This window comes from Manduca sexta, chromosome 18 (genome assembly GCF_014839805.1).
Source record: "Manduca sexta isolate Smith_Timp_Sample1 chromosome 18, JHU_Msex_v1.0, whole genome shotgun sequence".
Lineage (NCBI taxonomy): Eukaryota > Metazoa > Arthropoda > Insecta > Lepidoptera > Sphingidae > Manduca > Manduca sexta.
Genome location: NC_051132.1, coordinates 12489500 through 12514471, shown reverse-complemented (window position 1 = coordinate 12514471; position 24972 = coordinate 12489500). Strand labels below are relative to the sequence as shown.

At 34.7% G+C, this 24972-nt stretch overlaps 1 protein-coding gene across 5 annotated transcripts in view; it reads left to right on the top strand.

Annotated features, from left to right (window-relative positions):
- Nucleotides 1–24972, top strand: part of LOC115440290 (homeotic protein distal-less) — a 119580-nt gene that overhangs the window by 14996 nt on the left and 79612 nt on the right. For all 5 annotated transcript variants that reach the window (XM_037440153.1, XM_030164531.2, XM_030164532.2 and 2 more), the window contains exons 2-3: nucleotides 9227–9716; nucleotides 22334–22521. In XM_037440153.1, coding sequence (XP_037296050.1) covers nucleotides 9386–9716; nucleotides 22334–22521 — 519 coding nt within the window. In that variant the 5' untranslated portion in view covers nucleotides 9227–9385. The remainder of the gene's footprint in view (nucleotides 1–9226; nucleotides 9717–22333; nucleotides 22522–24972) is intronic.

The following is a 24972-nucleotide window of genomic DNA, read 5'->3' as shown; positions in this document are numbered from 1 at the left end:
TGCTGCCAATGGTTTCCCCTTTTATTTCAACAACATGTTTTTAGCATGAAAAGGTAAGCGAGCAAATAAGCCCCATAGGCCAGGGGCCTTATTCTCTATCCTGCACGTTATTTTAACAGTGCGTAACAAGCACGTAACACATCGCATAATGTTTAGGACTATAGAAATTTGGCTTACAGAATACCATTCCACGCACATTTCTCGAAGAGAACATGACACGGCCGCGTTACGCGTTTACACTATCATACAGAATAAGGGCCCTGATGCTACATAATCTTTACCACACATAAACATTTAAAAGACGGGAATAGTATTAAGAAAGATTTTCTAGTTATCTCTTGCCTTAAATGTCTCGGTGGCGAAGTTGAACTGCATGCGAGGTACGACAGCGCTCTGAAGTCCTAGGTTCGAAACCCGGGTTGAGAAAAATGATATTTGGGTTTTTCTGCTCAGTGTTGGCGCAGAGTTTGAAATTTTGTGTCCGATATGGCGATAGGCTCGCCCAATCACATCATAGGAAGAAAAGAAAGAACTTGGCGAAAAGTGAATACCCTGGTTGCGCCTCTGCATACCCCGTTGGGGATAAGTACGTGATGATGTGTGTGTAGTTGTCTCATTAAATCGGTTTCTATCCGACAATGATATACAAGCTGGAGTAATATCTATCCGATGCTTCTTGGCTATGTTACTTGTAACACTCCTTTAAATATGTTATATAAGGCAATAAGAAATCCAATTATACATTTATATAGGTCATTTCTAGCACCTTCTTTACTGGAAAGACACGCAGCTGAATTCACTTATTGTTCCTTGTAAATATTTCGTAGAAAACAATAAAATGTTTATAAAAAAGGCAAGGTGTGAAACACAACACAATAATTGTCTATAACAGTGAACAATTTCCTCGGTTTTAATTAATTTATTATTGCAGATTTTGTTGAATAACACTGAAGCCTGAAATACAGGTGTTAAACGCATTTATTTGCTGTTTATTGCCATTCCGTTCAAACATGAGTTATTCTGACAAATTTATGAATAAATTTAAAGACAAATCTTTCATATTTTATTTCAAATTCAGCTTTAACAACGTGAACAATAAATTACGGGTAGGAATTACTAGCATGCTTTTATGTTTTATAGCAAACGTATTTCAGACATCTAAATGCAGAGTTAAACAATATATTAGCACAATATTTCAAAAGGCCACACATTTGAACAGTAACATAACAAATTAATAACCTGTCCACAATAACCTAATATAAAGTTTGGCGCCCTTTTTATTGTGAGCTAATGGCCGCCATTACGCGTCACGGGTTAAAAGTCGCAGCAAAATGGCCGCCCGCTGTGACACGCGACGCGTACCACTTTGATTTCAAGCGAATTAACATTATACATTATTACGTCGTATTAAAAGCTTTGTTTGTTGATTAGTCGAGTTTGGATTCAAGTATTTGTTTTGGGGGTGTATAAATTTGAAAGTGTCCTTTACTATTAAGTAAAATTTACATTATAAGAATATCCAAGTGGTATTAAAAAAAGTATACAACATTTTTAAAACTTAGACGCTATCCAGACTTATAAAGTCTGAAACATAAATATGAGTTCTTTGGGAGGGGTTAACGAGTTACAAAACAATAATCCCACGCGAAAATAAACCTAAATCAGGCAAATGCACAGAGAAGTCATGAGTCGCCGCGGGGCGTGAGTTGACGCATAAGATCACCTTGTACTGATTTTGTTCGCGTGGCTAGGTACGCGGCTATGCAAATGTCTGGTACATAGCTCGGACTCTCGTTTCACTTGACGGATTGTGAGTGGGGGGTTTTAAAAATTCGAAGTATTGCTGTGGAATTGACAAGGTCCTACATTCTGTAGATGGGTCAGGCGAAAGAAATTTGTTAATTTTGCATTGGAGAAATTAATGATTTCTAAGGCTAATTCTATCAGGTTATATGTTATAAAAAGGATTTATTTATATAATAATAATGTGTTATGGACGTATAATGGCATTATACTGACTAAACTTTGACAAAAACTAAATAGATCAAATTTGGTGTACTAATATTCAAAATAATATATTTTTTATTCTTGAATTCCGATTTAAGGCATTTTTATCCTATCCGCATAAAGCAACAATTATTATCTCAATACATGCCAACAGCTAGGGTCATAAACAACCCTTACTACGTATTGTACAATTCGAATAACATATCATAAGCAAATTCTAAAGCAATCGCTCTAGTTTATCAAAAAGCGTAACCAATACTCATTAAAATTCCTTCATCACCTTCGAAAGTAGACAAAAACTATAACATTTTTTATTCATTTCGCCAATCAACAGCTTACACTTAATATTAATATATGTTACACTAGTTTTTAAGGAATAACTAATGACTATCGTAGAGTTCAAATATCCGGTTACATGGATGTACTAGGCAGGTTTCTTTTGTAAAGAATGAACCTATGTAAACTTCGTTCTATTGCCAATTTAAAGAATATAATGGCTAGTATAAAATATTCTAGTATTAACCGTAATATATGTCTCAGAATGATGGTAGCAATGCAAGAGCAGTACTTTTGGAAACGCAGTAATATATAGATGTTATCTATAATATTGTATTTATCACTAACACTTGAGTAATAAACTTGTAGGAGACAATGGTAGAATGTTTTGCTTAGACAGTAGCGTATATTTCATGTGTTTTAATTTCAAAACATCGGAATTTCAACGAAATCGATGGTTAGAGGCTTACACAAGCCTAGGATCATGTTGTACATTTAATTAAATAGCTATCCAAAAGACCAGCTGCTAGGCTTCAAGATACTGTGAGCTCATTCCGCGTAGATCGGACTATCAATACCTAAAAAATTAAAACAAATAATTGTTTAATTGTTAAATGAAAGTAGATGTTGTAACTTTGACTTTTCGGACGACCAAGTCTCACCTGTGATGATGAGGGCTGCAGTCTTCGAAACGTCGGGAGAAAATTATAATATAAATAAGTGAAGTTTCGCGGAATAAAAGTTCCACTGTGAACTTCGGAATAAAATTTAGCCTATAATTATATCCAGAATATATCTATCTGTTTGACACATTTGATCCAAATCTGTTTAGTGATTAATGCATTTACTTCACACAACCATCTAAACGCCTTCTCACTTGATCATTTATAGTATATAAGCTGTTGCTCTCGGTTTCGCCTGCATGAACTAGTATTTCTGAGATAAAAAGTAGGTTATATCCTTTCTAAAATCTCGTACTATCTCCACGCCTAATTTCATTGAAATACGTTCAGTAGACGCTGGATGAGGAGAGCGGAGGACCTAGCAACGTGGTGCGCTCTAGGGGAGGCCTATGTTCAGCAGTGGACAGTTGTAGGCTGATGAGATGAGATGAGCCGTTCAGTAGTTTTTGAGTTTATCGCGCCCAAACACACACGGCGGAGAACTTTGTTTGTGTAAGAAGTAAGATTGTCATCCAAGCTGACATCAAGGACTGATGCAAATATTTTTGCATAACAAAACATATAAAATTTTAGTGCAATCATTGAACTGTTACGTCCGCCGTGTATAATGAATACTTATTATTTTACGGGGGACGATTTCCGACCAGCCCGTTCCCATGCTGCCCCTTCGTTTTGGATCACCGGGCTCACTACGTGCTTTGTTTAAGTCCACAATTTCTTACCAAGCTCGAATATATCTTCATTTTGTGTGGGATAGAAGTGTTTTATGTGAGAACAATCTGATTTGTTGTAAGTTTGTTTGCGTTCATCTAATTAGTGTTTTGAAATTGTTGAAATTATGATTTGGGTATATTAGGTAGTATAGATTATGGATAATTTGTAATTAAAATACGTAATTATTCAACCCGATCGCTTATTTTAAAATCTGGTTGTTTGGGAGCGTCACTGAAATTTGGAATTTAATGTTACTACAATTGTAGAGCTTATCAGTTAAACCTTTTTAACCGACTACAAAAAAAAAAGGAGGATGTTCTCAATTCGACTGTATTTCTTTTTTTTAAGTCTGTTATTTTCCGCGTTTTCGTATCTAAATTTATGTGAAAACCTCGTTCTTTAAGTTTGTTTCCAATAAACAATTCTCGATGTAAAATCTATTAAAATGCTGTTTTACTAAATTTGAGAATATATTCAAGAAACCTGAATTTTAACTGTCGTTAATCGGAGACCAACGTTACATGCAACAACAAATGTTAGACTATCCTTTTATTTGAATCAATAAAATAGACACTTATCAAACTAAAAGTCGTGGCATTTGAACAAGCCAACACTCAAATAGAAAACTAAACAGGATAAGCAATTCAGCTATTAAATATAAATTATCAAAACGGTCGCATCGCGAATCCATTCTAACCCCACGGTGGATGGGGGAAAAATGGCACAAGCTATTAATTCAACGTTTTTTATTATTCCCGGCTGGTTCCTTTAATTGGAATTGCGCCTTGTATATAAATGGACACGTCTTTATACTTCAGTTCACAAACGTCTCGCCACGTTTCTTTTTTATCTTTGCCTGTAATTACTTATTAGTATGCCCCCTCTGTCATTTCACTTTCATTGTACAAACTTCAAGGAAGCGTTTGAAAAGGTTGTAGTAGTAAGTGTTGTGCAAAAAATAACGATACAAACAATTACTAAGATTATATAATTATTTCATAGATAATAAGGTGAATATTTTTTGTTGCGTCATAACTTTATTTGTCAGCTGCTTTCCTACGCACAGCGAATGGCAATGTCTCGCTTAATGAGTGCGACGATATCACGATTAAATGCTAAATATTTCTAAATGTCTACAATGCACGTAATTTCTTCATTACCTACTATATGTAAATTCTTAACATAAGAATCACTTTCTTATTTTTTTTTTAATAGACCATTAATTTCAAACGTTCAAGTATAATTCTAGAAGTAAGTACAAAATACAAACATTCAAAATGTCGCCATATCACCATTATAACCCCATTCTCCTCCACCAAAAAACAAGCATCCAAAACCTAAACAATTCGTGATTCGCAATCGCATGACAGCGCAAAAAACTGGCCATTTTTTTTACAAAAAAACAAAAATAACTTGTATTAATTAGTAAAGACAATAAAAGTTTTGAATAACCAGGTGATCGCGTGCGGGGATTTTGTTTTACGATCTAAAATAGTGGATTCGACGCGGAGAACGTTTGTACCGCTAGTCGGTTCGCTTTTTTGATGTTTCGTTGTTTTTTTTCCGAGTTATCGTTAACGCTTTAACGTTTGGAAATTGTGAACGGGTTTTGGGATAGATCCGGCTTCGTTGGACGTCTTTGAAACCTCGAGGAGTATTAGAAGTACCATAAAGTTATCAGTTGTTATGTAACAAGTTAAGGCGCAGGAAGCAGACGTATTGTTCCTAATACCGAGTTTCACGAGTCCGCGTCGTGAAAAGCGTGCCACTCCGTCTTGGCTTAGTGGTGCCATTTCCTAGACCAAACATTACCAATTTACTACTATTGGTTTTACCAGAGGTCAACAAAATCGACCCTCTCCTATTCCTTCATATCCTCATTCTTTTCCTTATGTCACTTAGATGTTTCTAGGGATTATTGGTATCCATGATAATTCATCATTTATCATCACATGGCTCAAACGCTGTCCATATACAACTAGAATGTTCCCAAATAGAAACCAAAAAAATCTTCTATTCAAACTTAAAAGACGGTAAAAATAAAGGATTCTGATCCTAAAGGTTCGATCATATCCACTAGGATTAGAGTCATCTTGTGTGGTATAACACAGACCTGTTTAAAAAAGGTTTAACACCGTTTTGAACCTCGTTTACGAGCAGATTATACTATGGATCATAATATGTAAGTCTGTTGAGTAAACTAGACGACCTATGATGATATTCTTCCTTAATTCATTTCGTAGTTTTCAAATGACACTTATAATGTTTAGAGCTATAGTAAATAATGTATTGACTTTATTTCCATAGAGGTTTGATTTTTTTTTTAATGAGTAGCCAGTAAAGGAAGTGATAGAAACACTCAAGCGCCTAAACTGATTTTCACAGAACTATTACCATTGCATTTTATCACGTGTAAATCCGATAAATAATCATAAATAAGTACATATCAAATAAATCCTTCGCGTTTACATCTCCTTTATAAAGATGCACTCAAATTAAACACGAGAAATTATCACCTTATTAAACATACATTTTGTAATAATTTTCAATAAAAATTTACACCAATCAGTTGGTCCTAAACATTATTATTACGGTTTAATCAACGCAAACTAACAAACAAACGGACAAAAAAAATGTAACAAAACGTTTGACCCGCAGGGCGGCTTTAGGCGCCGGCGAAATGCTAGCATCGACACGGAATTATAAATGATTGGTTCTGTACATTAACGAAACACCGACCGTAGATAACAAGAAAGCATTACTAAACCGTGGAACAGTTTTATGTACTTTTTAATGATGTTTTGGTGAAAGGAATATTTCGAAGGATCTGTAGATACATACGAAACTAGGTGCTGAATCGATCGTGTGAAAATGTTTATCTGAAATTGAAGTGTAATTTTGTACTTTTTCGTGATGAAAATAATCTATATTAATACATATTTTTGGGTCTGGGTATGATCAATTATTGTGACAAATTTTATCTAAATATGTTTGGCAATTATTCCCCATATTTTTCATAAAACGGTACCTATTACCTACTAATATCTTCACAAACGTTTTCGTCAAAATATTATAAAAGATTTAAAAAATTATTCCATTTCCAAATGACATATTCAGTATCATTGATCTGTTATAGCATTATTGATTAAAAGGAATAATTCAATATGTCTATCATTATTAAATTTCATTAAATAATCTACATCACTGAAATCAATCAATTTCCAAAAACAATTAACAATATAAATACAAACCCTTTCAATCACCAAGGAACCTTAAAAAGGCTGACCGTAAGACAGAGATAGACATACAAATCACCAGAAGTGTGAACGAGACAAATGCCAGTAATTAACACAAAGAGCTTGCCGAAAAGTATATTTTTTAGTTTCAGACCAGGGTCATTTCTTTTATGCCCCGCCGTTTGTGAGAAACCGGGGAATACTGTATCCAATTAGTTTTTTCTAATGAACTGTACTATAAAGTTGTAACGTGGTAAAATGAATTGATTCCGTGAAACAATTAAAAATAGATGCTCATGTGGGGTAGCGGGAGAGACGAGGGACTTCGGATGCTGTGTTCCTTTGTGGTCAAGCTGGATATTGATAAACTAACAGAGCCAAGGAAGCAAATTGAAAAGTAGACTGAATAATAAATATGGATTGAAATGATCATTAATTTAGGGCTGGTAGTTGAATTTAAATTTTGTAACATATATGGCGATAGGCTCGCATTATATTTTGGTACAGAATATGTACGTAAGTGGATTCATCAGTTGCGCCTCTGCCTACCCCTTCGAAGATTAAAGGAGTGAGTGTACTTCAATTAGTTAATGTGATTGATTGTGACCGAAATTCAGATAATAAATTTACTGATATTTGTGTGATGGCTATTCCCTAATATCTTTTGGAGCGCAGTTCGTTATAATATTCAGCATAGCTGATCTAGTCGGTGACGTAATCTAGCAGGAAGATATCAATTTAAACGAGCATCTATTTGGGATAACTTCCGTCTATAGCTTGAGCGCTGTTGGAATGAATCTTTGGGGACGTCTATAAAATCTAAATGAGTTAGGAAGATTGTGTAATCTTCGTCGTAATCTCTAAGACATCCGTCCACATAGACGTGCTAAGTAGTTGTTCAAAAGAACTTATGTTCAATGTCTTTTTCTGCCTCCAAGTGGCAGTGTGTAGTCACTGTTGTGTTCCGGTTTTAAGGACATTGTAGCTAGTGTAACTACTGGACATAATGAGACTTAACATCTCATGTCTCAAGATGACGAGCGCAGTAGAATACCCAACAATACTTTGTAATTCATGGCAATGGGTGGTGTTTCTACTGTTTATGGGCGGTTTTATCGCACTTTTTTTCAAACATTGCAATTTGAAAAATGAACATAACTTTTACCGTGTCAACCTTCTCTGTCAATCACTGGGCAAACATTCAAGTGACTTAGGAATCGAACGCAGATTTATCTACAGTCCTTAAATAGAATTCATATTCAGTAGCTACAATAAAAATACTCCAAAGACCAACAATCCGAAGCGACAACGCATTCCGTAAAGCGACACGAGCGGATCAACTTGACCGGTTAAGGCGACTGATTGATTCAATTAGCCGTGACGGGGTCTAAATTGTTTCCAGAAAACCTACAATACAATGTGACCTCCGTTGACCCTGTGGGAGTGGGCGGCAGTTTTGAACTTGCACTGTGCCGCGGGTTTGGTTCTGTGAGGTTTTTGGATATTGGAAAGCTGGGTTGTGGATCAGGAAATGTTAGAGTTCAATGTTGCCAGACTGTAAATTTATAAGAAATGTTCTCTAGTGTGTCATATAAAAACCACAAAAAAAATATTACATCTTATTTAATCTTAATGTTTTATTATCGTAATATCACAGATAACCTTGCTTTTTATGACGTCATTAAGTTCATAAGAAGTATATATAAAAAATGTTATATTATAATATTTAATTATAATATGAAGTGATGAAAAGATTTATTTAAAAAAATGCATAACATAACCAAACTTCTAATTTATCTGTTCTAATTTTAAATTTCGTAGCTATAAAAACTCACATATAGATATTTTTAAACGCATATATGTTTTATAGGTCTTTTAAAACCGTTATGCGTGATTGGATAGCCTGAGCGTGTTACCACAGATTTCTCGGAAAGCAATATTTTTTCAATGTTTTCTTAATTGTTTATTGTAAAAAATGTATGATTTAGTAAGAATGTATGAGGAAAAATATTTTGATGTGGCAAGATTTATTCAGCATTGCAATATAGAAATCTCGTAGCTGTTATTTTTTAGTTTTATTAATATCAATATTATCATAGAAATTTAATATTGAATGTAATTAAATAAAATGAATACATAATATAGTTTCTTTTACTACAGCACTCAATTTCGTTGCTTCTTAATTCAAAGCGTAGTATAAACCCACTATATCTTAATAATTTTAACATTAAAATAAGAACATTATTATACAAAAAAAAATATTATATTTAGTGGAAGAAAAATAAACTAAATATCATTTCTTTGTTTCAGGCTACACCAGCGGCCGAAATTTCAACAGAGCGTACAAAAACCCTCAAAATTACCCGAATTCAATCCCCAAACAACAAACCCGGCACGCTGAGTTTCACAGATCCGTTCGGGCCTCCCCAGTCCGCAGATGGGGGGGGCCCGTCTACTCCCCAACCGGCAATGACCTCCCAGGACGCGCTCGACCACCAGCACCACCACCTCACCGGGTCCCAGACCCCCCATGACATATCGTCAGCTAATTCCACCCCCACTAATGTGTCGTCGAAGTCAGCCTTCATTGAGCTTCAGCAGCATGGGTACGGACCCTTTAAGGGCGGGTACCAGCACCCCCACCATTTTGGCAGTCCTGGTGGTCAGCAGAATCCTCATGAGGCGTCAGGGTTCCCAAGTCCTAGGTCGTTAGGGTATCCTTTCCCTCCCATGCATCAGAACACGTATGGGTACCACTTAGGATCGTACGCTCCTCAGTGCGCGAGTCCACCAAAAGATGGTAAGTAGTCTTTTCGTTTTTCCCAAAACTTTTGTACTCAAAATATGTCACTGAATATTGGCAAAATAATACTAACATACGTAGGGTTAAAGTAGCTTTTGTTTATTATCTATGTAAAAAAAGTTGAAGTAAACCATAAAATAGCATGTAATGGTTATTTTTAGCCAATTTTTCTATTGTGATGGCGCTGAATGATGAAAACTGCATCGAAATCTGTTCAGCTGTTTTTCGACGACATTCAATATATAAGACTCTAACAAACTCCTTTTTGATCAAATATGTAGATAGGTGGCTATTCGTATATTCGTTATAAGAATTACAAATTCTATATTTAAATATTCAACCTCTTTCCACGTTTGTTTTTCACGAGGCCGTATAATATGAATGAAAAAAAAAACTTTTTAACCACATAGATAATCACCTCATTTCTGAAATTAAAAACTCAAATTACCGTATTTGCCTATTGTCACTATGTAACTTTTTTACGTTTTCTTTTCTTTTCAAACCTAAAATTATCGCCTTCGAAAGTGTTGCGATCACCAATTACGTTTTTGTAGAGCCATTCGAACTTTTTCGTTCGGAAAAATCGTTGAGTCAATTTGACAAAGTTAGTAAGTTCTTTGGAAGGTATTTTTTGGAATCGTGAATGATGTTGAAGTACAATTTGTTATTTCTTTACTCTGTATTTAAAACGTTTATCCCTTATTTAATAAGTGTGTATTTTATTATAAAACTAGCTTCCGCCCGCAGCTTCGCCCGCGTGGATTTCGGGTTTAAAAAATGAAGAAGGTGCTCAATTTGTCGGGATGTTTTTTTAATTTATGGTGGTATGCAGGTGGTCCGATTGTCCGGTCAGGGTCTGATGATGGGATCCTGGTGAAATCGAAGGAACTTTTAACCATTAAGGTTGCACACGAAATGACGGAAGCTTAAAAGATGGAGTAACTTCTCCCGTTTTTCTCAACATTTTCCATCACTGCTATGCTCCTATTAATTGTAGCGTGATGAAAAGTATACTATAACCAGCTCAGGAGTATGAAAAATAATTGTACCAAGTTAAGTTAAAATCCGTCGAGTAGTTTTTGTTTCTATAACGATTATACAGACAGACAGACAAAAATTTTACTAATTGCATTTTTGGCATCAGTATCGATCCCTAATCACCCCTGATAGTTATTTTGGAAATATATTTCATGTACAGAATTGACCTCTCTACAGATTTATTATAAGTATAGATATGCAAAAGTAGCTCAAAAATTGTCCATAACGAAAACATGCATTTTAAAGTAAAACAAAAGAAATAATATCGTGAAGCCAACCAAATAACTAATGATATATTAAATTTTGTGACTGTTCAATTTAGTCGGGTCCGCGATATCACTTTTGTTGAGTTTCAGAACGCGACATTACATTATTATATTCTGTGCTCCAACGCACACTGCTTTGATGTTAGGAACACACCTACATTGCTTAGACAACAGTGAACTTTATACAATAGCAATAAAGCTCAAATTGACTCTACGTATTAGTTAGAAAACGTTTGTATGGGAAATAGAAAAATGCTGTTTTGAGGATTTTCCCGGCAATTATTCGAATTTTTCTCACCTTTTAAACCTTCCCTAGACCTCCACGAATAATTCAAGACCAAGATAAGATAAATCCGTTCAGCCGTTCTCGAGTTTTAGCGAGACTAACGAACAGCAATTCATTTTTATATATATAGATAGTAAAAAATACAGTCATCATTTATCATTATTATTTTTTTTCATTTTGCACAGCATCGGTGTTGATCTGGCTGTCTTGCTAAACAGCATAGGCCTCCCCCAAAGTCTTCCACACGTCTCGGTCTTGTGCCGGTCTCATCCATCTATTTCATTATAATTTTCTTTAAATATTATTCACATTGGACTATCCATTCCCGATATATATTAAAGATAATATGAGTTTTCAACTAATTGAGTTAGTTTACTTCCTACCTAACAGGCAAACAAAGGAAAAGGAAAGCAAGTCAAAACATAACCGTTGCCATAGAGAATATGCAAAAATAAATTCTGAAAAATAAAATCCATAGACTCCATCCCTAAGTTAATAATGCAAATATATTTCCAGGTATAACGCCTGATTCTAGTTTGTAAAATCAAATGTACGTCACAACAATAGCATTAACAGACGGAAGCCACTGCGTGAATTGTTAATGTGCCGCAACAGCAGTGTGAATTTTTAAAAACGTCACCTAATCGTCTGTGGCATTAAAATTTCATGCCGCGGCTTAGGGCTGCTATTTTTGTTAGACCATCCATTGCTATTGTAGACTTCTTTATTTCATTTGAAAAGTAATAATAATGTAGGCCTTTTAGCTAGAATTTATTCTTCGATTGAATTTTCTAGAGGCGTTGATATTAGTTAAGTGGCTCGTTACAATATATAGGAAATAAAATACTGGCGATCATTTGAAGAATTTGCGTCCCTACGACTTTACGATAGAGTTGGTTATCGAGATGAAGGATGGAAGATGGAATGGACGAAGAACTGACATGTATTTTAATCACAATTAAATATATTATTGTATGTAATCCATATTCATGTTTACTTACGATGGATACTAAGATTTGAAAAACCTCTTGAACTACATGTCATCAGTAGTTACATCATCTAAGGCACCTGTCTATTAGATTTCACTTCTAAGTTATAAATCAAAAAGATCAAATTCAATTTAAGATATTTGAAATCCAATTTCGTAAATATTGTAAAGCAGAGAAATCGGTATGATCAAAAGAATAGTAAAGCCTCTTCAGTGAGAAACAGATTTGAGGACCATAATATAGGCAACCTATAAACACCATCGAGCGTGTTAAATTAACATATCGGGAAAACCCAACAAATGACAGGTTTACTCCAATATCGGGACTTTTTCAATTTTAATTGATATGCAGAGGTGTTATTAGTACTTAGTGTAATAAATGTTGATTGTAGTACATGAATATTCAATTATTCTCTCATAGCAATGCTTTAATTAATTTTAAAATCATAAGAAATAAATCTTAAGAAATATAAGACTCCATATAAGCGTATAAGTTTTGATTCCCGAATATTATCCAACAGCATAATCGATTGTTGAATCATCGAACCAAACTCACAGTGACGGCATCCTAAATCGATTATAGATATCGATTTCGATTTTATAAAAACTGCACGCGAATAAAAAATCTTCAGCATGTAGGGAAACTACTTATTACACGCCGACAATCGTTTCCCCGGCGGTGTACGAGGTCGATGGAGTTTTCCGAATGTTTTCCACTTTTCCCTAGACTGAAGGTCGTTTAATTGATTTAACACCTACGTATTCTAGATACTCTTATTTTAGCGAGTAATCTCTGTAGATGTTAGTTTGACTTTTTTACGATTTGACCGTTTAAGCTGTCTTATATTCGTGACTCGCGTGAGATTTCTTTTCTAGAATGTTCTACTGTGCACTTTACTTGATAAAAAGTAACCTATTTTGTAATCTGGCAGGTGGTATATCGTCTGACATGTTAGCTAAATCAGCGGTTTATGCTTTTAAAGTATACCAAAATACCAAATAAATTTATCATTTAAGGTTAATAGTAACAATGCCTGATTGTGGAAACTCTTCTAAATTAAAGGAAACGAAAAGGTCTAGCCGTGTGATGATTCTTCTGAGAGTATAATGACATGCTATAGGCCGTATAGTATTGGGTAATATATTATATTTAATTTTAATTTCTGGCTGGTGTTGCCGCTTTTTATGATCTGGTATAATCTGTAAGAAAGACGATCGCTCATATTGTTATTATTAAAAAAGCATTTTGTTGATAAACAATCAGATTAATTCTTTTCAAAATACTCATTCTACGTCACGGTTTAAAACGCATTGAACTAATCAAGCTAAGTACCTACCTAGTAGCTACCCACTGTCTAAGTAATAACAAAAACTCATTTTCCAACCTACATTTAAATTCTAAATAACCCTTATGCAATGTCCATTACATCTACAGGCTACGATGAAAAAAAAAACAAATTAATTGATATAAATTCTCACATAACCTCAAAATTCACTTGAAGGGTTAACGACAAAATTAACTTGAACCCTCCCGTGTTTGTACACACAGTAATTCATGGGTCAATTAAAATTGAACGTTGTGTAGCTAGTAAAACCAGTCTTTAAGAAGTTGTATTATGGTCCGTTTTTGTACGCGACCCAGTAATGTTTGTAGTAATAAATCTTGCGGAGTGTAACGAGGGACGATTTTATTAAATAACAACGGTTTTGTATAACAAAGTTAATTGTATAATGAGAGCATGTCAATAGTGATCGTAGTGTTGCCACATTTGTCATCGTTTCTACTAATTTGGTAGTTTTTTATGGTCTGTTTTGGAATGGCTTGGATGGGCGGAGTGAGATGTTTTTTCATAAACGGTTCTTGTTTTAGATCGTGTTGTCTTAGTTTTTAAGAATTGGAATGTTTTATTACAAGCAATTGATAATGTACTAGTTTAAAATTATTGTTTTAACAATAATGTATTTTTTACCTTACGTATATAGACAAAAAGATCCCGCAATATAAATGGATTCTGAGACATAAAATATAAGTATCCATCACGTTTTCCGTGATTCACAGATTATAAAAGAAAAACTATTTGACTTTCGACCTTTATTTCGTACCATAAAGGTCGCATGTTGTAAAACAACTAAACAAATGCATTTTTAATTGAAACATTCGTCACAGTACTAAAGAACAAAAATAATTCGTAAAAAAACTGCCTATTACTGATCCGAAGGTAATTAATATCAAACACATTTTTTTTTATTGCTTTAAAAGACGAGACGAACTTGCCGTTCGCCTGATGGTAAGCTATATGACCGCCTTTAGAAAGTAGAAACACCATCTAACACCTTGAATTACAAAGTATTGTCTGGTATTTCACTGCGCTCGCCATCCTGAGCCATGAGATGTTAAGTCTTATTATATCCAATAATTACACTGGCTACAATTCCTTTCAAACCGGAACACTACAGTGACTATATACTGCTGCTTGGCGGCAAAAATAGAAAATTACAATGGTACCTACACAGGCAGACTCACGTATGAGAGACCTACCAGTAACACACAGTGCATACTGACAAACCAACGCATGCAGGATTCCAATGCTAAATAATATCCAATGTCGCAAGGTTTCTCGCAAGTCGATATTGTATTTGATCTCTTCCTTCTCAAAAAAGTTAGAAATAACATGTTCTTCATCCTAGGCTTTACTACCATCTTTTGTTAAAAAACATGTTTTGCTGGTGGTAGCATAAATGTTATATCCGCCTGGATAACGAGACATACACAAGATATTAAAACCCGCCATAGTAGCCCACGTAATACGCCGCATTCCAGGATCAGCCTGTATATCCGGTTCCAACAGGCCGGCATAATAGTATCGACTGCCGAGGGTAATCATCTCTCGTCAGTCGACATTCTATTGGACTCCACTTACCTTTAGGTGCAGTGGAGTCACTTTGTCATATATATATATATATATATATATATATATATATATATATATATATAATAATATCAGCCCTGTATTATATACTTGCCCACTACTGAGCACGGGCCTCCTCTACTACTGAGAGGGATTAGGCCTTAGTCCACCACGCTGGCCTAGTGCAGATTGGTAGACTTCACACACCTTCGAAATTCCTATAGAGAACTGAATGTGCAGGTTTCCTCAGGATGTTTTCCTTCACCGTTAAAGCGAACGATAAATTCACAAAGAAAACACACATGATTTTTTAGAAAAGTCAGAGGTGTGTGCCCTTAGGATTTGAACCTGCGGACATTCGTCTCGGAAGTCCGTTCCACAACCAACTAGGCTATCACCACTTTTTGTCATGCCCGTATAACATTAACATCTATCGATCGACACTTTTTTGGCTATCGCTAATCACATTTTATAAGTCTGCGTCCACATCGCACTCTGTAATCAATGTAGAACAACTTTCGCTTACAAAATATATAAATATAGAGCATTTCGCCATTCGGAATGGACCACTAGCTGTAACTTCAGCGCTTTATTGTGATTGCTAGCGTCTCGGTCACGCGATAGTTTTTGCCACTGTTTTTTGATAAATAGCCTGGAATCCACTTGTCGTTTCACGGCTCGGCTGCCAACGGACATAATATGATTTAAAGCGAAGATTTATTAGAATTATGAAGTAATAATGAAGAGAAAGTACCGAGGGATTTAAATCTAATAACTTCATTTGATAAAAGTGTGGCAATAATTTTGTTCGTGAATATTTGTAAATCAAGCGATTGACATCAGTGTTTAGAAAATAGGAGCAGTGCTGAGAATAGGGAGGTGCCAACGGTGCCCAGACAGAGCGCGTACCCTTAAGGGACCCAGAAATGATCCAACTGGCCGGCATAATTGCGTTGACTGTTGAGAGGTAATCATCTCTCGTCAGTCGACAATCTATTGGAATAACACCACTTACCATCAGGGTCAGTAGAATCACTTGGCTGTGCCCGATTAAAAAAAAAACATTCTTGGCTTAGCGGTGAAGCACGCGCCCAATACTTAAGGACACTCAAGTTCCATAATTATCACTAAAATACAATATTTGTCACCAATTACGCCAGCAATACAAAGGTCACAACCGATCAGAAATCAACGCGCGCCATAAAGAGCATGTTTGTCATAATTAATTATCTTTAACAACAAAAGAGCTAATTCGAGCTGTCATAATAGCTCGTAATGGAGTAAATTATGTTATAATTATATAAACAGCCAGTAAAAATATTGTAAACGTGCTGTAAACTTCGCGTACGCCTGTTTTAGTGTTCGTTGAATTTTATGACAGGTTTTGGTGGTTTACTAATTTGGAGGCAATTAGCTATACATACGAACAAGTAGGTAATATTCTGGTGATAATTGTACAAAGTACGGATTGTCCTTTAGATTTGTGATTCGGTATCATTAAATACAGAGTGAGCACGTATTCTTTTGCATTAGTTACAGCCGCAGTCTTTAAATGTAGATCAAACATAATTTCGAAGTTATAAAATGGTGGCGTTCCCCTCTTTCTATGTTTTTTGTTCAAAAACCTTCCTCTCTCCCACGTTTGTCTTACTATGAACCTATATTATTTCAGTAAATAACGCGTATCAATCAAACAAATTCCTAATTCTACTACAATTGCCTTTAAAAGAGGATATCGCAGCCTAAACAAGCCAAGCATTAGGTGCATTTATTATTAAAAAATGGCCTAAACACGGCTTGGCTATCAAAAAAGTTGGAAGTTTTAAAAGTAAAGTCGGCTGCGCTTTACGAAACGCTATCTCCAAGCGAGGTCGGGCAACCCCACCCACACTCACAACAGATCAAAGTATGCTCTACCATAAATAATATAGAATCTATTAATCCTTATGCGTCTAATAGATATTTGACTGCCTCGGTGGCACAGTTGTAATTATTACGCTACGAGTGGACTACCACGGTGAGGTCCTGGTCGAATTCTGGGTCGGGGCCAAAATAATCGTGACTGGGTTTTTCCATCTTAAAAATGACTTCTCAATGAGTCTCGGCTCGGAGTCAAGAAGTTGGCGCTGCGGTATTCCCGTGCCTCGGACAGCAAGTAAGGCTGTTGGTCTTGTGTCTGATCTCTCTGCGGTAATGTCGGATTGCCGTCTCACCGAACTATGAGAGAGAAGGAACGAAGAGTGCACTTTTGTATTGCACACCCTTGTGTACTATAATATCTCTTGTGTACTTGACTGATCTCCGTTGAGATTGAACACTGGGGCCGAAATTCGGTTAGCTAGCATTATTACATAGTTCATGAAGTTCCCTGCACTTTGATTCTTGTTATCTCATTAAGTAACATAAAACTCAATTTTTAACATAATTTTCAACTAATCCTAACCAAAAATAATTGTGTATACTTAAGAAAGATACTCTGGCGTAGATCCGTTATAATTCTAAAGAATGTTAATGACTTCCATCAATAAACTGTGCCCACCCCTTATGGATAGCGTGAAGTACAGGCAGATGAGGTGCGGCCACTTGGGCCAAAGCCTAATCTTGTTTAGATCTGACGCTGACCACTCGGGTAATGTTGTGTGCATAAGTGTTAGCTGCTTCCAGGCTTGGGATTATAACCTGTGTGGTACGTTGAAATATATGCGTAGATAATTTTGAAGAACATGAGGTAAAAATGAGGTAAATGATGGTTTATGTCATAATTATTTTGTTTTATAAAATACGTAGTAATAATATATATAATGAATAAATTAATCGTTGAAAATAACACGTCGAATTGAAAAACATCTTTTTTTGAAGTCAATTAAAAATCATTTGATAGCAGAAATATTTTAAATATACATTTTTTATTGGTATTACCCATTATATCAAAAATAGCGAACTATAAAAGAATTTTTTAACATATTGTCTTAGTATGATACGTTTAAAATTTACCAAAAATCGAAATATAATTGAATTGTATTTTGTATCCGACTATACACCACATGTTAGTCCGCCTGAAGCAAGAGGTTTTTCTACGAAATTTACGTTAAAAATATTAAAAGTGAAGGTAATAATTAAAAGCACACTCGCGTACGTGGCCTGTTATTATCAAAGTTTTTTGTGCGTGTCGCCCACGGCTTAGGGACAGTCGCTCTCCCCACGAGGTTCCGGGTTCGAGGGTACATGGTAATAATAGGAAATGTATATAACTACCCCATATGTATACGATCGAATTCTTTTATAGTTTGCAGATTTTATTGTCATCCATTTATGTTTAGTTTTGCCTTAAATACTGTTTCATTTATATTTATATTCAATAAATATTTTGACTATTGATTGAACATTAAATTATAAAGAATATTTCATAGACATAAGCAAAGTATCAATACAGTAACGATATTTTGTCAAAATTTCTAATGACTACACCTTAAGAAGATATGGAAAATATGAACAGATATCATAATAATTAACTACCATTTAATGTATGTTCTTGTAGTGCCAGCATATAAATATAATATCAGCCCTGTATTATATACTGCCCCACTGTTGGGTACGGGCCTCCTGTACTACTGAGAGGGATTAGGCCTTAGTCCACCATGCTGGCCTAGTGCGGATTGGTAGACTTCACACACCCCCAAAATTAGCCAAAGTCAGCAGTTAATTATCATGATTTATTTTAGTATATTATTCTATTATCATTACAGTTATAAAAAAATAATTGCTCTATATTATTTACATAAACCTGTTTAGAATTGTATCATCTGAAAACATTCTTTGACGCGTTGTATATATCCAATAACACTTAATCCTTAATACATACGTCATACTGGTCCGCCATAGGCATTAGGAGACAGGAACATGTGTTAACAGTATCTCTACCTACTCCATAGTATAATACGTTATATTAAACCATCAAATCAATCCAAGAAGACTACTTAATCAATAATCATCCAAATATAATCATTTCTTATATTATTTAATAATCTCTACCTACCCCATAGCCTCAATGCGTTATATTAAACCATCAATAATCCAAGAAAGCTACTTAATCAATAATCATTTAAATATAATCATTTTTTATATATTTTATATCTATTGAGTAGTTAGTATAATGACAAAGTTTGTGATATTACTTCCATGGTGTACTCTACGACCCTTTGAAGGTCATCTAGAAGTCTTCCGTCTTTTAAACAGCCTGCTTGCCCAACGAGGTTTTTTTAACAATCTTTTTATAGAGGTGAAAAGGGTTTTATTGTTTTTTGGCTGGATCGTTTTATCTCGGTTTTCGGTAGGCGGGCTTGGGATGGGCGGGCAACGTCTCTGAACGGTACGGTGTGGATGTTGCTCTACCGGGAATTGTAAAGTTTTTTGAAGCGATTTTAATTATTTAAATTTTATCAAAAATTTTAAATTGGCATCCTTTAATGTCGTTAAAAGCTGAGTTCTAAATTCAAATAAAGGTCACATGACATTTGATTAGGAATTGCTTTCTAAAATGGAAATATACTATAGTTCATAACATATTGACCATTTGAAAAAAAAAATTATAAAAAATATACCACTTAATAAAGTTGTTTGTAATCTGCATTGCAGAAACATAATTGCTAATGTTATCACATCAATTCCTTCCCCCATTCACACATTTCATACTAGATAAATAAAAACGCAAATGCAATTGAATATGCATGTAAAAACGGACTAACTACAAATGAACTATCGACACCCAACAAGAATTAATTCAAGAAACACGTAAAAACTCGATCTTTTAAAATTATCGATATGTATCCCAGCACTAATGTCGACACGCGACATCACTGGCCCCGGGGGTGTGTCCGCCTCGGAGCACTCGGCATTGTTTTGTCTGTATGTCTGTCATGCCGACATGGCATTATGTATATATCGTAGGGCTGGCGTGTTTCCGTTTTAATTGTAGGCGAAATTTTAGACGTCATTTGAGTTGTTAGAATTACATATTTTTATACCTAAAGAAGTAATGATGAATTGTGTGACGTATTAAAAAAAATTACACAAAAATGAATTTGAAACTAATATTGAAGTAATATATTTATTGTCTAGTTGTGATCATAATTATTGACACTAATACAAATTTCGTTGATTGCATAAATAGCCTAAAATCCCGTTATTGTACTTCGAACTCCTTTAAACTAAAAACAAGGTCGAGCAGTTTTTAAATCTGTCAATTACAGAAATATTTTTATACTGGCAACCCTGTTTTACCCACACCCATTTAACATGGCAACAGCATGGGAATTGGTTCTCGGAAAGTCACGCAGTACGAGCAATATGCGTTGATTTTTTTCCTCCGCTATTTTAATACAGTAGGCTTATTGTGGGGGAAAAATTAATTGAGAAAATGTATACTTTCATATGTTAATTACTTTATTAAAACAGTTTCATTATCGACCGTTTATTCTCTGTGGTAATTGAATTTGGAACACAGATTATAGTATGCAATTGAATCGATGGCTTATAGATCTTTTAAGTTTATTATAAAATTGGATATTGTTTTTTTTTGGTTTGAACTATCGTAAGTTTTAATAAAATATGAAATAACAAAATTCTATATTTACGAAAAACAGGTTGGTAGTATCGTAAAATTAGTGCCCCTTGGGTGTTGTATATTTATAACAAAAACAACGTTCCAAATTCAAATTCGCGTGCGGCGATGTGTTACGATTGTAGAGATATTATGCAAACCGGGAATGCGCTCATACGTCATCACACTTGCAAGTGATACCGGGATTATAATAATAGGTGGTCTAACTCATACTGTTTGTTTTAACTATTTAGCTACCGGTTTAAGATATTTGCATTTGAAGTATAATTTTGTGTTAGTGATATGTTTCGCTTATTAATTCAAAACATAAAGGAGTCTATAGAAAAGAGATACCTAGATAATAGTTAAAAAAATAAAACCATTATATTTCTATAAATTGATACTGGCCACCAAAATTACTTCAATTCTAAATTTGAAAGTAAAAGCGTTGGTGTATCCTTTGGAGCGTTAAAAATAAAACAATATTTAATTAGGTACGCCCCCATAATCGATTGTATTTACGCATAATCTTTTTTCAAATATCATGTAGGTATTAAAAATCCTTTTAAAACCAAAGTGCTTTCCAAAATAATAATTCTTAATCAGATATTTGTTTTACAATCCAAATTACATTAAAAATATATTTTACATTTAATTTAAAAGAAAAAACGTTGTAAAACTAGGTTAAACATAAAAATGATTCAATTTATCAGCATCTGTATCAGTGTCTTCGCCCAAAAACCGATACAACTTTTTTCATCCGTTCGGTTTTCGAACGCGCCAACGTAACAAACATGGAGGCCGTTTGCCGCCAAAACTCTGTTGTAAGACTGGCGGCGATCCGATAGCAGCCCGGTAATTACAACTTACACTGACTATTATCAAGTAGCGAGTCGCTTTCATATATTTTACAAAATGGACGGCGGGCCTTCACGAGTTGCATATTTATATTGTAGATTTATTGCGTCGTTTTGTGTGCGATGATTTATGAAGGGGTTTTGTTCGAGATATGGTTTCCGAACGGATTTCGATGTTTGGCTGTATTATGTTAGAATTCCGCCGAGTTTGATTTGTTAGATGTTGCTTGTGCAAGACTGAAGAATTTACACGTTCGCCTTCTATCTTCAAAGGGATACGGAGAGGCGCATCTATTGCATACTTTTTGCCGAGCTTATTTTCCGACCTTCCATGGAATAAGAAGTGAACTACTTTATCGATCGTACTTATTATTTTGTACATAACTGTCAAAGAAAACCTGTTTGATTAATGCAAACTATTTATACTTATGTTAAATACTTACCCTTATCCATAGACGGTTTTTTTAGGACGGAATAATGCTGTGATAACAAGTCTGTTTCTTAGTGCCCAACGGCCCTATGTCTGCTCACTGCGAATGCTGCCATACCGTCAGCACTGAAAAACAGACTTGTTGTAACAGCAATGCTCCGTCCTTATAAAAAACGTCTATGAATACGGGCGTCAGTATTCTTAAAGGCTTTTAATTACTAATAACAATTTTCGTATCTAGAAAAATGCGGTCTCTCCGACGACCCTGGGCTCCGCGTGAACGGCAAAGGGAAGAAGATGCGCAAACCCCGCACGATATACTCCAGTCTGCAGCTGCAACAGCTCAACCGGAGGTTTCAGAGGACGCAGTACCTCGCGCTGCCGGAGCGGGCCGAGCTGGCGGCGAGTTTGGGGCTGACTCAAACTCAGGTAAGTGGTACTTGATATTAGATGACGCTTTAAATTCGAAGATTGTGTTTTTGTCAGTTATGTTTACTATCAAGTATTAGATAAGCGACTTCCCTTTCTTGTCATAGTCTATTAAAGTTAGCTAACAGGCAAAAGTGCTTAGCTGAAACTTTGACGTCCTTATAATATTTTCGGTAAATTAGAAAATAAACATATTTTAAGCAATGCCCTGTTATAACGTAAGCAGTAATAAACTCTAAAAATACATTTTTAAAGAACCATAAACAATCATTACCATACATAGACAAAAATCATTTTTTTGTCTATGCAAGCCAGTAATCCCTCACACCCGTAGATAATTGTCACCAACCATATAATTATGTGCTGTGCGTTTGTTCATGAAATTTTATCGGAATATATCTATGTTGATCTAAAATGAACTTTATTCCGTTGCGATAGGGTATAAAATATTTCCGCATGTACAATTGCTTGGAACCAGCAATTAAACAGACTTTTTCATTCGTCACAGATAGTGAATTGTCGTAAGTAGTAATTTTTTTGTCCATTATTTTTTTAATGTTGCATACCTAGAGTTTTATTTCATGAGTATTCTACGTTGTGTGGATATTTGTATGTAAAAACTAGATTATTTCATAATCTATGGTAATTAATAAAAGCTAATGGCCTGGGTACTAAGTAAATTCTGAGACTAATTTAGGTAAAACATGAAATACCTTCATAATACCCTAATAAAATAGAATATTTTACTATAATAATCCTGAAATAAATACTTCCAAGAGATATATTTCATATACTTTTTAAAATTATTGAATTAGATAACAAAAGGTTTAAAATGGGCAAAAAATTACAAAAATACATTTTTATAGCCATTATTATTTATTTTTCTACATAAATATCCTCATAAAAGTATATACACCTAATAGTAATAATATACTCCTTATACATTTCTTGTATATGGAAATTGAACCCACGATCGCTCGATTTACAGTTGGATTTTCCGCTACACCACAAACCCGTCAAAGCAGTACAAACCTACCACCTGTCACAACCAAGCCATGAACGTCACTATTAATTCATATTATCACATCCAACATCCATTTCCTTCAAGAAAAACTCTAGATAATCCAATAGACGCACAACACATTCGGTCACAACGCCACTCGTTCCCATTCGTTCCCATTCGCCGTGAATGATTGATTCGTCATGTGTCACCGTGTGGAATGAATAATCGTCGAGTGGGCGCTTCATGCGCCTGCGCCGGTGCGTAGAGTTACTAAACTTTAGATATGGGTTTGAATGAGGTTTTGAAGGACTGAGGGATTTAGTAATAATAATAATAAATAAATTATAAACTTTATTTATTTCGCTATACATTTTTTATTGTTAGAACGCCGTGTTTATACATTAAAGTAGACCTAACCCAGCAAAATGGTGGATTAATATTTGGTGATTAAATTTTCACAGACCTTCACAAAAACTACCACCGTGTATTAAGCTAAGCTTCAACATTAATTAATTTCCGTATTCTAGTCTGATTAATCTTCGTCGAGATTAGGAAAACGAGTTACGCGACTAAAATTTTCTCATGTGCCGATGAACATTTAGACTAGTGATAAAAATTCCAACCCCACATACAATCAAACACTCAAAATTCATTGTGTAACCGTAAAATTAATTTATGCGAATGATTAATTTATATTCTAGTGACTTATAATCACTGTAATTAATATTGGAATAAGTTAGTAGTATCTTTCAGCTCTGAATGAAAAAAAAATACAAATATCAATATTAAGTTCTCATGGAACGAATATTTTGTGTAAATATTTTTAATTTGAATGTATTTATAGACAAAAAAAACATCAATCGTGTGTTCTAAAAACACCAAACAAAATAAGGTCTACCTTATATTTTCTAACTTGATCTTCTAAAAGCAGGTGATCCTCTTAGCCCTCAGCCATAAAAAGATAAGTAAAGCATTTACCTAAGTACTTTGCAATAGTTATTTCATTCCACTCCGATCACAATATCGAATGATTATTCGTTTAAATATCTCATCTCATTCCTTATCATATTTCTTTATCACTTTGCCGGTGGCATGTTATCTGTAACTCAACAAAGCTCTTCCAAACCTAAGCACTTAAAAACATTGTAAGTTAATTCTCGTTTTGACCTTTACAATTCCCGGTACATTCTATTAGTTGCTACCGCTATGTTGGCGCTGTACAAAAAACTAATCCCAACTTAATTTTATTATAATTTTATATTTCTCACTTATTGTCTGTACGGTGCACTTTGATGAGCCCGCTGCGTAGTGGTGTGATTTCATCGATGTAAGTTATCGATATAAAATTGTTTTTCAACGTCTATGAAATTGGAATTTGTTATTGAAAAATAATATTATTCTTTAGGTTTGTAGTACATTGATGCTTTTGGATGTAATAATTGTATGCG